Source organism: Argiope bruennichi, chromosome X1 (assembly GCF_947563725.1).
Source record: "Argiope bruennichi chromosome X1, qqArgBrue1.1, whole genome shotgun sequence".
Lineage (NCBI taxonomy): Eukaryota > Metazoa > Arthropoda > Arachnida > Araneae > Araneidae > Argiope > Argiope bruennichi.
The window spans coordinates 52,514,184-52,527,469 of record NC_079162.1 but is presented as its reverse complement, the minus strand read 5'-3'; the positions used below and the strand labels follow the sequence as shown (position 1 = coordinate 52,527,469).

Sequence of the window (13,286 nt, the reverse complement as noted above, 5' to 3'; positions counted from 1 at the left end):
ACAAAGCCACTAGACAAAAGTGTACACTCTTCTCCGGAAGTTGTTAACTGGCTTATAATGTTACCACCACATGTCCAAGCCATGGCGAGTCGTAGAGCGGCGAACCGAATATGTAAGCAGAAAAGGTGAAAAGGATAGCGTGATGAAGAATTTTGTTCCTGTATAATTTTAGAAGGAATTTGCAGACCTTAGCCTTTTGATTTCACGGGAAAATTAATAGCTCGCGCCACTTCGAAATTAAAGTCACAGTTAAGCAGGGGTTAGAGTGATTAGTTTTAAAACATAGCTAATTTGAAATTATTACATATATATGCGAATATGTGATTGCGTAACACCAAAGCGGAACAACTTAGATGACCGGTATTGGACATGTGGTCACGCGACCAACCTTGTAAACATCGTTAAATATGGGATCCAATTAATTGAAAATAAGATACACAAAATTTATATTCAGTTTCCTTTCTTGTTTTATGAAAGTCATGACATAATACAGGAAAGAAAATATGTGATAACACAATTTGTGTTAGCATATGAGAAAATCGTTAGGACAACACTCGTGCTAGTTGGATTTGATATTTAATACAGGAGCGTTATTGACTTATAGCGGGATACAGATTATTATGTTGATGTAAGATGAATAACCACGCTTGGAAATGAAGATAATTTAAAGCTCAAGTATACCGAAAACTATTTATTTCATCCACTTAGCACAGATTCTGATGAACGATGAAGATTATGATTATTTTTCCTTAATCCTAATCAAAAAAATTCCTTAATCCTAATTAATACACGATTTCACAGTTTTCGTGGCATTTACTCCTTTTTACATGTATATATAGCAGTTTTTTTTAATTAAAACTTCATAAATATTGATTAATTTGATTTAACTGAACACATTGTTTCACGAGTTAAAAAGAATACAAACGAATTTTTCATATTCTATAATAATTAAAATTCATTAAAAAATTGTTTCGAAAAACATGTTTAATAAAAAAAGTGATGAATATCAAAGGTTTAGGTAATTTAAGGGATAAGAAATTCGAAAATGTATCTAGATAACATAGGGAAAAATATAGAGACAATAAGACTATCATATATTTTCACAACCATCTTTTAAATACTTTTATTTAACTTTAATTGTCCCATGCTTGTTAAAGAGGGAATTTTGTACCCGATTTCATTCTTTCTTTTTGATGTACTAGAGTTTTGAAATTTTGTACATTTATGTATTTTTAATGGCAATATACTATTTTAATATCTTCTGACCTTAATTGATCGATTAATTAATTCTATACCAGAGGCGCTGCTCCGTAGTGAATTAAAAAACGTGTCTGCAAGATGCTATAATATTTGTAATGATGAATTATAATCTAAAGTTAGACTTAGAAAAGAATTAAAATAAAGACAATTAATATAATAATAAAACTGTGTTTTTGTTAAATTGTAGTCTTAATTATAAGATAAACATTTTATCTTATAGAATTTTTTAGGTTTAGATTATAATTATTTTTGTGGTTTGATCTTTCTCTTAAAATGTAGCATGGCAGGCGTTATTAATTGGTGTTTTCGTGTATAGATTTTAACATTTCAATGAAGTTACAGTGGAGGAATTCTGGCTAGGCAGATTAGGCAGCTGCCTAGAGCCCTTTGGCTGAAGAGAGACCCAAACATATCGAAAGATCTTATTAACCTAGTTGCCAAATAACTAAATTTGTAATAAAAATACCGTTTGGCGAATTATAAAATATTAAGAAAATTTCAACACTTTATAAAGTATAAATGGTCCCGGTTCTCTCTATTTCTTTATGCTCACTTAGTTATTACCATATTTATAAACATTTAGCGTTTAATTAAATAATGTTGCGTATGAACGTGGATCCTGCATAGGATATACATTAAAAAAACAATCAAACAAACAAACAAACAAAAAAAAACAGCCTAAAAAGGACCATTTACATACTTTTAAGTTAAAGATGTATAGAAATGTGTAACAAAATTGACCAGTCTAATTGAAAAAGGGGGCCTCATGATGAGCATTGTCGTTGACCACAAAATATCTAGATTCATTATAAGGATTTTTCAAAAAGACTTTTTCTGCATTTAATGCAATGAATTACCATTTAGGAATTTGTTATCTGGATAAAATGGTATTCCGTATAGTCAAACCTGAATTAAATCGGAATTTCTTTTCCGTATGCTAGTTATCTCGTTGGTGGCATATGTTGTACGATATTTATTGCTGAACTTGTTTCGAAACCACTCGCATTTTATATCCCTTTCTCACGCACGTGTATCATAAAATTAAATTTACTTGAGCAATACTCGTATTTGGTTATGATGAGACGCAACTTTCAACTAGTGTGTTTTGGGATGGCATTTTTGGTAAGCTTTTAATTATAAATTATTTTATAATTGGCTATTAGTAAATCAGCACTTAGACACCAGTGCTATTCTTTACAGTTTAATTAGATGATACATCTGTTTTCTAAATGAGTTCATATTATTTTATTAGTCGAGTAAGCCTTAAAACTCAAGAGGGCATACGATAGATTAAAGTTTCTGTTTAATTTTTGTTTTGAAAATTAACAGCTATGAATTACTTAATTTTAATTTATAAATCCGATGCACATTTCTGACTTATCCAAAGATATCAAATGGTATGTAAAAATGATTCTGTAGCAGAATTTCATGCATTTTTTTTTATGACCTCTTTGTAAATATATTTAGTACATTTTTTTAGAGAACTTATTGAGTTAGATTGTTTTTAATAACAAATGAATGGTTGTGGACATAATCGTAGAATATGAAGCAAATTTTTATTGTGCCATCAATGAGATAGGCGGTAGATACAAAAAAAAATTTTATGCTACCATGTTACACATGTTTGTTTTTTCATTTGAAACAAATTATTCTTATAGTTAGATCACCAAGAAAATCTAAACCATATCCCAACTATCTACAAATTGCATACATTTACTACAGTAATACTAGTATTCGAACAGTATGTATAAGATGGTAGTTAACGAATTACCTCGCAGCTGACAAAGAAATCCAGTTTACCATCGGCTTCGAATATGTTAACAATCGAAACTGTGCATTGAAACATAAGTAGCCCTTAAATGCATGAATTATTATTTCCGATAAATAAAATCTGACATTAATCGAGGATAGGCGTATTAATAGAAATAATAATAATAAAAAAAAACCCACATAAGAATTTTTTTTTTTTTAATTTTCTAAAAAATATTGATTATTTCTACATCATCGTGAACAGCCACCTTGAGTTCTACAAATCTGCTGCGTACAATAATATAGTATTCCAAACATAAATAATCATTAATTACAATTACTTCATTACATTACAAAACATGAAAATTCACGAAACTGTTATTTTTAGCATTTAAACATAAAGGAACATTGCATTTGCTACATGACCACTTTGTGGTACCCTTACATAGAGGAATTTTACATCTCAATCTGTTTGAAAAATTAGGCAAGTGACCAACGCTGTCTTTTCGTACATCCATAGAAAAAAATATAAAAAAATAATAAATAAATCCATAGAAAAAAATATAAAAAAATAATAAATAAATCCATAGAAAAAAATATAATAAATAAATAAAAAAATATAAATATTATTCGTTACTCTTACCTTGTTTCCAGTATGTTTTTATTACTTTTTATAAAAATAATCGAAATTCGTAACACCCGCCGAAATAAAATTGTATTCAGATAGCGCGCAAACAATGAAAATTGTCACAGATGAGGAAATAAACTGTCAAAGATTGTAGTTGCATTCAGAAACGATAAAATAGTTTTCGTAAAATGGAAATAAACACACACACACACACACACACACACACACACACACACACACACACACACACACACACACACACACACACACACACACACACACACACACACACACACACACACACACACACACACACACACACTGTACAAAGGTTGCTACATAAAGAGATATCAGGCTTTAAACATACGATGCAGATCTACATCGCTAAGCATTACCGTTAAAACGTTAATTTACATGAGCTGTTCATTAATACTAAATGAAAAAAAAATTCCTTTGGCCTCATAATCGCCATCTTTGTGCATCGAATTATTGCATCACAAATTTAAAAAATTAATTCAAATATGCTGTAATTTGATGAAAAAAATAATGAATAATGCACAAAGATCTCAAATATTTTATCTGTTTTTGAATGGAACTCTAAAGAAAATTCTGCATGAAGACGATCTCGTAATAATCTTTTGATTATCAATTAAAACGAATTGGACAAAAGGATGTGTTGTAAAGTTCTTTAAATAAATCATGCAACTCGATTCTATTTGAGATTAGAAAACATTTCCAAATAAACTTTGTTATATAAGAATTAATTTTGATTCAAATCCTGGAAAATGTACGACTAGATTATGCAAAAAAAGAGGCTTATATCATCCACATCACTGAGCTATGGTTAGAAATATCAATTCAAGGAATGCTTAGTTTTATTGTGTTATCCTGACAGCAAAATAAAGTAATAAATAAATAAACAAGTAAAGCCAAGAGCTTGGTCTGAATTGCGAAAATGAAAGCTCCAATGGCAGCCGCTCAGATGCTAATTAGTACATAAGTGTAAGGTCAAATTTACGCTAATTGGACAAGCATTGCATAAATGAATGAAATCGTTTGTTTAATAAAGAACAAGGTATGTTTACTGTTTAGTTAGGATTGTTTCAAAAGCGCTGCTATTCTTTGAATTAGCGCCTCTGACTAACGAAAGAGGAAAAACCACTTTCAGAAAAAAAGAAAGAAAAAAAAAACACTCTTGACCCTTCAAGCGTTCTGAATTATTCATACATACAACCTTCGCACTTCTTTTTCTTGAAAGAGGCGACCTTTGGGAGGTGATCCGACCACTTGCTTATCAGCTCTCGTAATCGCCTGTTGGAAGAGCATTTTGTCGGAAGTGACATCACTCTATTGTTCCGTTCTCGACTTGTTTCGGAATTTCAATGTCCATCCGCCTGTCGGAATACATTTTTAGCTTTAAGAATATTTCAGACTGTCGCGAAAGACTTTTTTCCTGTCAGTCATGAATGAGAACGCATTTTGTTGAGCGTATGTCGTAACTTTCGCGACAACCGGCGTTCAAATGTTGGATAGCGGTTTTTCTCGCCTGTGAACATGCTGTTTTGCCTCGAGGTTTGTTTATCAACAAGTTCAGGGTAATATGGATGAAAGTGGAGAGCCGATTTTTCTACGGAAGCACGTTTACGACAAAGTGGATGCTAAGGTAAGTGGAAATCCTGCCATCTGTTTTCCTGGGAAGATAAACAAACAATTTAAAGAGCTTATAAGCTTTTTGTTTTGTATTTTAAATGGGTTTTCAGATTTTTAAATGATTACAACTTATGGGCAAGTACAAAATATTAGTTATCATGCTTGGTCGCGTTGCAATATATTTAATAAAATTATGTAATTCCGTTAATTTTAATGAAATGTATTTATAAACATTTATTGTTTTTATGAAATTGACTTCAATGAGAATTTTCCCTTTTTTTTATGACGAAGGGATAAAAATAATAAGATAATCCCCATTCCTTTGCGGAAATCTTCATTAGCGTTGAACAATGAATCATATTCCCGGCTTGTTTATCTTGAAAATAATCTGGTACGAGAGGGCCTCTTGGAGGTCAGTGAACTCCTTAATGGCTTCACTAGGCTTTTAACAATGACACAAATATTGAATTTCATCAAGATAGAAATTGTTTCGTAGAACTATGATTTTGAGAATTCAGTAAAATTGTTTTCTATTGACAAATTTTTCAGTCTCATTTAAGACTAAATTTCGGAATTAGATTTTATACTATTTTCTGAATAACAATAGTTTAAATAAATTTTTTCCACTGTGTAATATTATTTTTTAAAAGTTCACATTTAGTAATACTTAATCCTATGGTAATCTGTGCATCCCCTATATTAAATTATTACATTTATTTTATCATGCTGAAATAATTATTATTAAAACAAGTTTAAGCGTCGTTCCACGAGCATGTCTTTTTTTCCAAATAATTCGTAAAGGAATTGAATGTGAATGTTGTACTAACTTGTGTATGCAGATGTTATTGATTGGAAATGTAATTAAAACAAAAATTCCTTATTACCAAAAAATCAGGCTGTAATTAATATATTAAGTACCTTAATATGTGAAAAATATAATTCATATTTATTTTTCTATACTGAAAATGAAAAAAGAGAAAATTGTGATATTTTCCAGATAATTAGAAAAATAATAGAGAAAAGAGCAAGAAAATTCTGAATTCGCTTCTCGAATAATGTAGACATTTTAACGGTAGTTGGGAATGAAGAAATTACTGTAAATTATGGAATTTAACTTCCTTGTCGAGTACTGATAAAATTTGTTCAAGGTTATTCTCAGATTGCAGCTGAAAGATGCACGTTCGATGTAATATTTGTTGAATCATAATACTTTTTTTTTTTTTTTTTACTTTGAGATAAAAAAAAAACAAGTCATGAAGCAGGAAATAATTTGAATAATTTATATAGCGGATAGAATAGTCTCAATATACAAATATCAATATAAACTTTATTAAAAATTAAAGTAAACTTTGTGTAAAGAATTAAAATGGATCTTACGGGATTACATTAGCTTGTTAATAAATATATATACTATATCGAGTGTATACAATTTTACTTTGAAAAACAATGGTAAGTTAGAGAACTTGGTTCTCAAAATTATTTTATAGGTCTTCACCTAAACCATTAAAAAACCAGGATTTAGAACAAAAATTAATTATTTTAAAACTCTCAGTGAACTGAGTTGCATTTTTATGACAGCAATATATTCTGTTTAGCACTAATTAGACCAATGCAAACACCACACACATTAATTTCAGTGCTCATTATTTTCATTTGGTTTCGAGATAGTTAATTTAATTACTCAATTAAATTTAATTCCTTTCATTGAGGGCTGATAATAAGAATTAAAGAGGATTAAAATGAGACTAACGTCGTAATCGTATAGGATGTTTTCAAACAGAGCTTAAACTTTTTTACATCTTTCATTTTACATCGTTTGCAAATCATTTTAAAATCCTTTCGATTCACTAAATTTTTGTATGACTCATCTACTTAAAAATGGAAGCCTTAAACCTTAAAGAAGTCAAATTTAAATTCATTTATAAACTTTTCATAGATGTTTCAAATAAATATTGCTTTTTGAATTATTGATGTTTTTACTTCCGAATTTTGTGGAATCTGACAAACTTAAATGGCTAAGTTTTTTGCTACCAAAAAACTCATCCACGTAACTCCACCTTCTGTCTTGCAGTTTGAAAATCTGTTAAAAAAGCATTCACCATGCATATTTTAATGTACAAAGAGATGCAGATTTGTTTAAAGACTCCTGTTTGAAATTTTAAAGTAATTCTAGAAATAGTGTGTCATATATGTAGACAGAATCGCAATCTTTGCAGGGTGTTTCAAACATTCTGAGACAAACTTTAAAAGTAGATCATGCATGCAGAAACAAATAGTTTTTACAACACATCATGGGATTTTGATCCAGAGACTGACTTAACATCCGGCTATTTATTAGTAAATTATAGTTTGATCATAAAAAATAAAATTAAAAAAACTTTGCTGATATGCAAGACCCACCTTCGTAGCGATGGCAGTTTGTATACACTTGAAAAATTTGCTTTTTTTTGTGTCTTTGTTTCCTTTGTCTCGTTACCGTTTTTCATGCTACAAGTACTATTCCGATATCGTCTATAATTTTTTTTTATTGTGAAGACTACATTCCAATAAATAATGAAAAAAAAATGTTGCTATTTGAAATTTTGTCATTGAATCCGACAGCTGAACAATAGTTTTTCTAATCATTCTTTAGTAAGCACTTTAAGATATCTGCATCTAATATTTCACTCCGTTTCTTATAACGGTATAAGACCCAAGGATTTTTATATCGGCATAATTTCTTCATGAGTATTTTGAAATTCTCCGAAAAAGGGTCCATCTCCCGATACATGTCACCCTTTGAGTGTCAGATTACATGTTTTATAATGAAAATTACTTATTTTAGTATGCTGCTTGACCTACCTTTGTCCATGGGTCGATGGGTAAATATACTTGTATGATGGCACATTTACCCATCCTTTTAAAATATATTTACAGATTATAAAACACCCATCAGTGCAAATCTTTACAAGTTTTTTGATTTCATAACCTGAAATGACTCACTGAGCTTTTGAAGATAAGTATACAAGTTTTGTTATTGAATTAAACATCAGATGAAATAGAATTTCCAGGAATTTAATAATTCGACAACTGAGACTAAATCTTACACTCCGAGTTTCTGTGTTCTTCACGAATAATCTTTGTTGGCTTAAAAAATTTCCAAGCCGAAAATTGTTTAAACTAGCAGGGCTGAACTTTAAAAACAAAGCAATCGTTTACCAGAAAATTGCTTTCTGAATCATCTGAAATAAACTAAATAAAACTGTATTTAAATTTTCACAGATTAACGGCAGTTTTTTTTTCAATAAAGAGTTTTCCTAAGATTATAATTGTTGTGTTACGGATGAATGAAGCCAAATGAATCTTCTAGTCGCATCGAGCAACATGTAACATTGTTATTTACATTTGGATTATAATAGATTATGACTTTTTTAAGTGAAAGTCTATCCAATGTCCGTATGTATAATTCTTTTATGCGTTCACATTCATATCGAATCGCATGATCAACGAACTGCAATCTTGTTCCAAGGCAAGGATTTACTTGTAAGTCGTTACGTCGAGTCACGCTCTTTTGACCAAATATTGCACTCTAATCGTGTTCTTTGCTCTGTTAGTTGCTTTTCATGCGCACACTATGTTAGAATTCTCTATGCTATGTATCCGCTACTGAAATGTTGGACAAAAGTGATAATTTGAAGACAGCTTGCCGCAAGTGTAAATTTGGTTTTTTTAAACAGAGAACGAGTCATGTTGAAGACTATTTGAGTGAAGAAGAGAGGGAGTTCCTATGGCTCGTACAGACTGGAGATATAGGCAGTATAAAAGAATTTTTACAGGTAAGAATGTTTTATTCTCTCAGTGAGCTCTCTCAGTGTGTTATTTATTCTCTCAGTGTGTCGAGACACGTTTTCTTTGAGAAAATCAAAACAAAGAGTGTCTTGATGCCTCTTGCTGTAGCGAATGTGTTAAAGCTAGCGGCGGATTACCAGCTAGGCCGATTAGGCAGTTAAAAGGGCCGCAAATAAGTCAATTAAAATTTTTATTAGTCTAGTTGTCAAATAAATAAATCTGTAAAAAAAGCTACAAATTCTATGGGTTATAAAATAGCAGGCCGTATATTTATATTGAATTACTAAAATCATTATTAAAACAGTACAGTTAACTATTTGTTTATACTACATTGGAATATTAATTATTCATTTAACTGAACATGTTATTATATTCCACTTGATAGATCTTGTCAAATAATATTTTTTAATGTTATATTTGTTTGAAGTTATTTTCTTATATTCTGATATAATTAACAAATGTTTTCAATTGTAAGAAAGAAAATTATTTTCTAATAATCATAATTAAGTTTTTAACAATTGTACTTCTTTCGTCAGTTTTTCATAATAGGAATATTCATAAATTGTCAACAATTTTTTAATTATTTTACGAAATTATTAAAATAAAAAAATTAACTAAAATCAGGCATTAATATGTTTATTAAATTAAAAATGTGTTAAAATTCGGAATTAAATTGATCAGTTATCAAAATTATTAAGAGAAATCTCTTAATGTACACTACATAGGGCCGCAAATTGCCTAAATCTGCCAATGGTTAAAGCGTATTTTGATTGTAAATATTTATGTAAGAACATTCTGAATTCATGATTAAATTAATTGAATTTTATTATGTAATCGTTTTCTATTTATTTGAAATTATTTTCCAATCATCAGCTAAATATTATAAATCAAAAATGCATATTTTAAATGTGTATAAATATTTGAAGCATATGTGTACTTGTAATTAGCAGATTTAAAGCTGAAGAGATAAATTTTTAAATTGTGTAGGAGAATCATTTATTTGTGTACTTTTAGATAAAATCTGAAAAATCTCAGTGCCATTTTCAGGAGACTCAAAAAGGTATTCGTTATTCGTTCTTCCCGTGTTATTGAAAAATATTCTGTGATCCTAGCCGTGTGGATTTTCTTGTTTTTCCTCACTTGTAGTAAATTCAATCATCACATATAGTGGCTATGAAAAATAGAACAAAATTACTTTCAAAACGATTATGGAATAAACAGATAAGTATCATGGTGAAAATGAAATTTAATTATCATAGTAGCACAACATGTTTATCAGTTCTTAATCAGAAGGGAAAATTCTAATGACACAGCATTTGTACCAATGCATATACAAAGGAATGATTTACGGGTACAACGTTTAAACCATCATGTATGTAGAACGGAAAATTCTTTTGGTGCATTAGCTGTTGTTTCTCATAGCAAGAGGGAAAACTACAACAGCATCTGGAACTGTTTATATTCAGACGATAACAAATTGTACTTTAACATCTGTACTTTTTCATATGCAGAGAACAAATTGTACTGCTACAGCATCTGTACTTTTTCATATGCAGAGAACAAATTGTACTGCTACAGCATCTGTACTTTTTCATATGCAGAGAACAAATTGTACTGCTACAGCATCTGTACTTTTTCATATGCAGAGAACAAATTGTACTGTTACAACATGTGTACCTTTTCATATGCAGAGAACAAATTGTACTGTTACAACATGTGTACCTTTTCATATGCAGAGAACAAATTGTATTGTTAATGCTGTAGCAGTACATCATCTATACCAGTTCATACGCAGGGGATATTATATTGACGTAGGTTAACCAGGGTTATTATTATTATGGTAGGTTAGCAATTGTACAGCCATTAACGAAAATATTTAATAGCAGTACAAGAGGTAGTTTAGATTTTTCTCAAATGGCATCTACAAATTAAAGAAAAAAATCTAAAACTTCCATTAATTATAAAGCGAGAAAATTTTAATTTTAAAGTTTGAATTCTAACTATTTTTTTGTGAATTTAAATAATACTTTCTGAAATAGCTGTTTGTCCTCTATTGCATTAATGTCTGCTCTAGATTTCCATTAAACCTATTTTCGTTTCACTAGTGCTCTACTAAAATAAATCTTGAATGATATAACTCCGGAAATAACGCGGAATGACAGAAATAGTGAAATGACGAGAAGCGGCGGGTTGGTTTTAAATCAATCATTCTCTGTTGTGCCCCTTCTGTTGCTAAATAGATCCACTGACCAACCTGCATTATGCATGGTTTCGGATGATTCAGTCCAATTGAAATGCTGACCTTTAGAGTTCCGAATTCATGCGCATGAAATCATATCCTCATCTCAGCTGTTTATTCACCGGAAATAATGTGACGACTGATTAGCATATCCTCACGCAGAACCATGTTCAGATACTTGGAATTAACTGTTTCAATTTTCGCCGTTGTTTAGGCTGAAACAGCCAATAATGAACCTCTTTAATGGACGTTATTGTAGTAATTTTATAAAGGTGATGCTCGAACTTTTTTCGGCAATTAGAAACTTTTGGATAATTCTGTCTTTTTTAATGCAATATTTTTTTTTTGTTATTTAATTCTACTAGAATATTATTTTTCATTTTTAATATAAGACAAATTTTTATATTAAAATGTCATTCTTATTTTGTAAACGTTTTCGGAGATTTTTTTGTTCATGTTTCATTTTAACAATTTTATTCGTTAATTTCTTATGTATCAGAATTTCTAATTTTATCATCAATCCTAGAGAAAATACAGTGAAATATTATCATACTGTCCTACATATATCTAGGATTTTGTTGTTCTGGTCATCTGATCATATATCAGTAGTGTTAGCTTAAATAAATCTCAAGTATCTTCAAATACGATATTAATCTAAATCAAATTAAAATTAAAATTAACAAATAACGGAGCAAATGGGCACTATTCCAAATTATTAAAATTTTATCAATTTCATAATCCATACCAACATTCTATAATCCCATTTTATTAAACAAAAAATCTATAGCAATATCAAAATGAAATCAGTGAATCAAGAAAACTTAATCTGAGTTTAATTGGATCCATTTAAATCATTTCCTAAGTAGTATCAATCTAATGATGCCGTTAAAGCTTTTAAATGCAACATGATTTAATAAGAGCGTGATATAATCGGCTTAAATCAGCACCTCATTAATTTTCATTTGTACATTTTATTATTGAAGAATCAATTTAAAATGAAAGAAGTATTGCGAATGATTTCAGCTCTTTAAGTTCGATTGCTCGTTTGTTTAATTAACAGAGCATAAACTTAATTTTACTGTAGACATTTTTAAAGAATAACTATCACTATTTCCTTAAAGAAGCAATAGTTGCAAGCCGATTACATCATTTATCTTCTTCTAAAAATGTTTAATGAACAAAAAGAATGGAGACCATATGTAACATAGATAATCGTTTAACATTTGAAACAAATGTAAATATCAGTGCAAGCATCTTTTATATTTTTTATGTCCTTTCATCTTCTCTCATGGAAAGTAGTTGCAATTTTTTTAGTGACTTTCTAAAAAATTCTTTATATCTCGTGGCAGCAATATTTGTGGCAATAGGGTGGGAATTTCGTTTCAGCCTTTGTTTTTACTTTCTCGTATACGTAGTATACAGAAAGTATAGCAATCGTTCAAAAAATTCGAACCCTGATTTTAACGAATCGCCACGTTTTAGACCTCCCTCAATTCGAGAAACACATTTTTAGAAAATGTCCATCTGTCTGTGACAAAGATAACTGAAAAACGATATGAGCTAGAAGATTGAAATTTCGTATACGGCATTTACACCATATCTGCACATTTCTCTCAGAGTTTGAGTAAAATCTGTTCAGAGGAAGTCCGTCTGTCCAGCTATACGAATATAAGTTAACACTGTAATGACAAAACGAAGAGAGCGAGATAGATAAAATTCGGTGGACAGATTCAGCATCTCCTGTGTAAACACCTGTCAACTTTCGAGCCAAATCCAACTATGGGTTGACTGTCTGCCCGTCTGCAATTTCAGAAACATGTAAAGGCGATAATTCAAAAACGCAATGAATTAAATATATCAAATTTGGTTTCAGTCGGTTGAGAAAAACTTTTCTAAAGCACAAATTCGAATTTTGAAAACTACTAATCCTTT

At 30.0% G+C, this 13,286-nt stretch overlaps 2 protein-coding genes across 3 annotated transcripts in view; one reads left to right on the top strand and one right to left on the bottom strand.

Moving 5' to 3' along the window:
- LOC129958614 (short transient receptor potential channel 4-like) overlaps window positions 1-4,965 on the bottom strand; it is a 37,339-nt gene extending 32,374 nt beyond the window's left edge. Inside the window, exon 1 of one of the 2 annotated variants that reach the window (XM_056071211.1) lies at window positions 4,872-4,965. The gene's annotated coding sequence lies outside the window, so the exon portion shown is untranslated. Of the gene's footprint in view, window positions 1-4,868 lie in introns of both variants that reach the window. The other variant, XM_056071210.1, reaches the window with a different exon arrangement.
- The window catches only part of LOC129958613 (short transient receptor potential channel 5-like), a 34,582-nt gene continuing 26,251 nt past the window's right edge, over window positions 4,956-13,286 (top strand). The window contains exons 1-2 of the mRNA XM_056071208.1: window positions 4,956-5,300; window positions 9,004-9,102. Of these exons, the coding sequence (XP_055927183.1) occupies window positions 5,238-5,300; window positions 9,004-9,102 (162 nt within the window). The 5' untranslated portion in view covers window positions 4,956-5,237. The remainder of the gene's footprint in view (window positions 5,301-9,003; window positions 9,103-13,286) is intronic.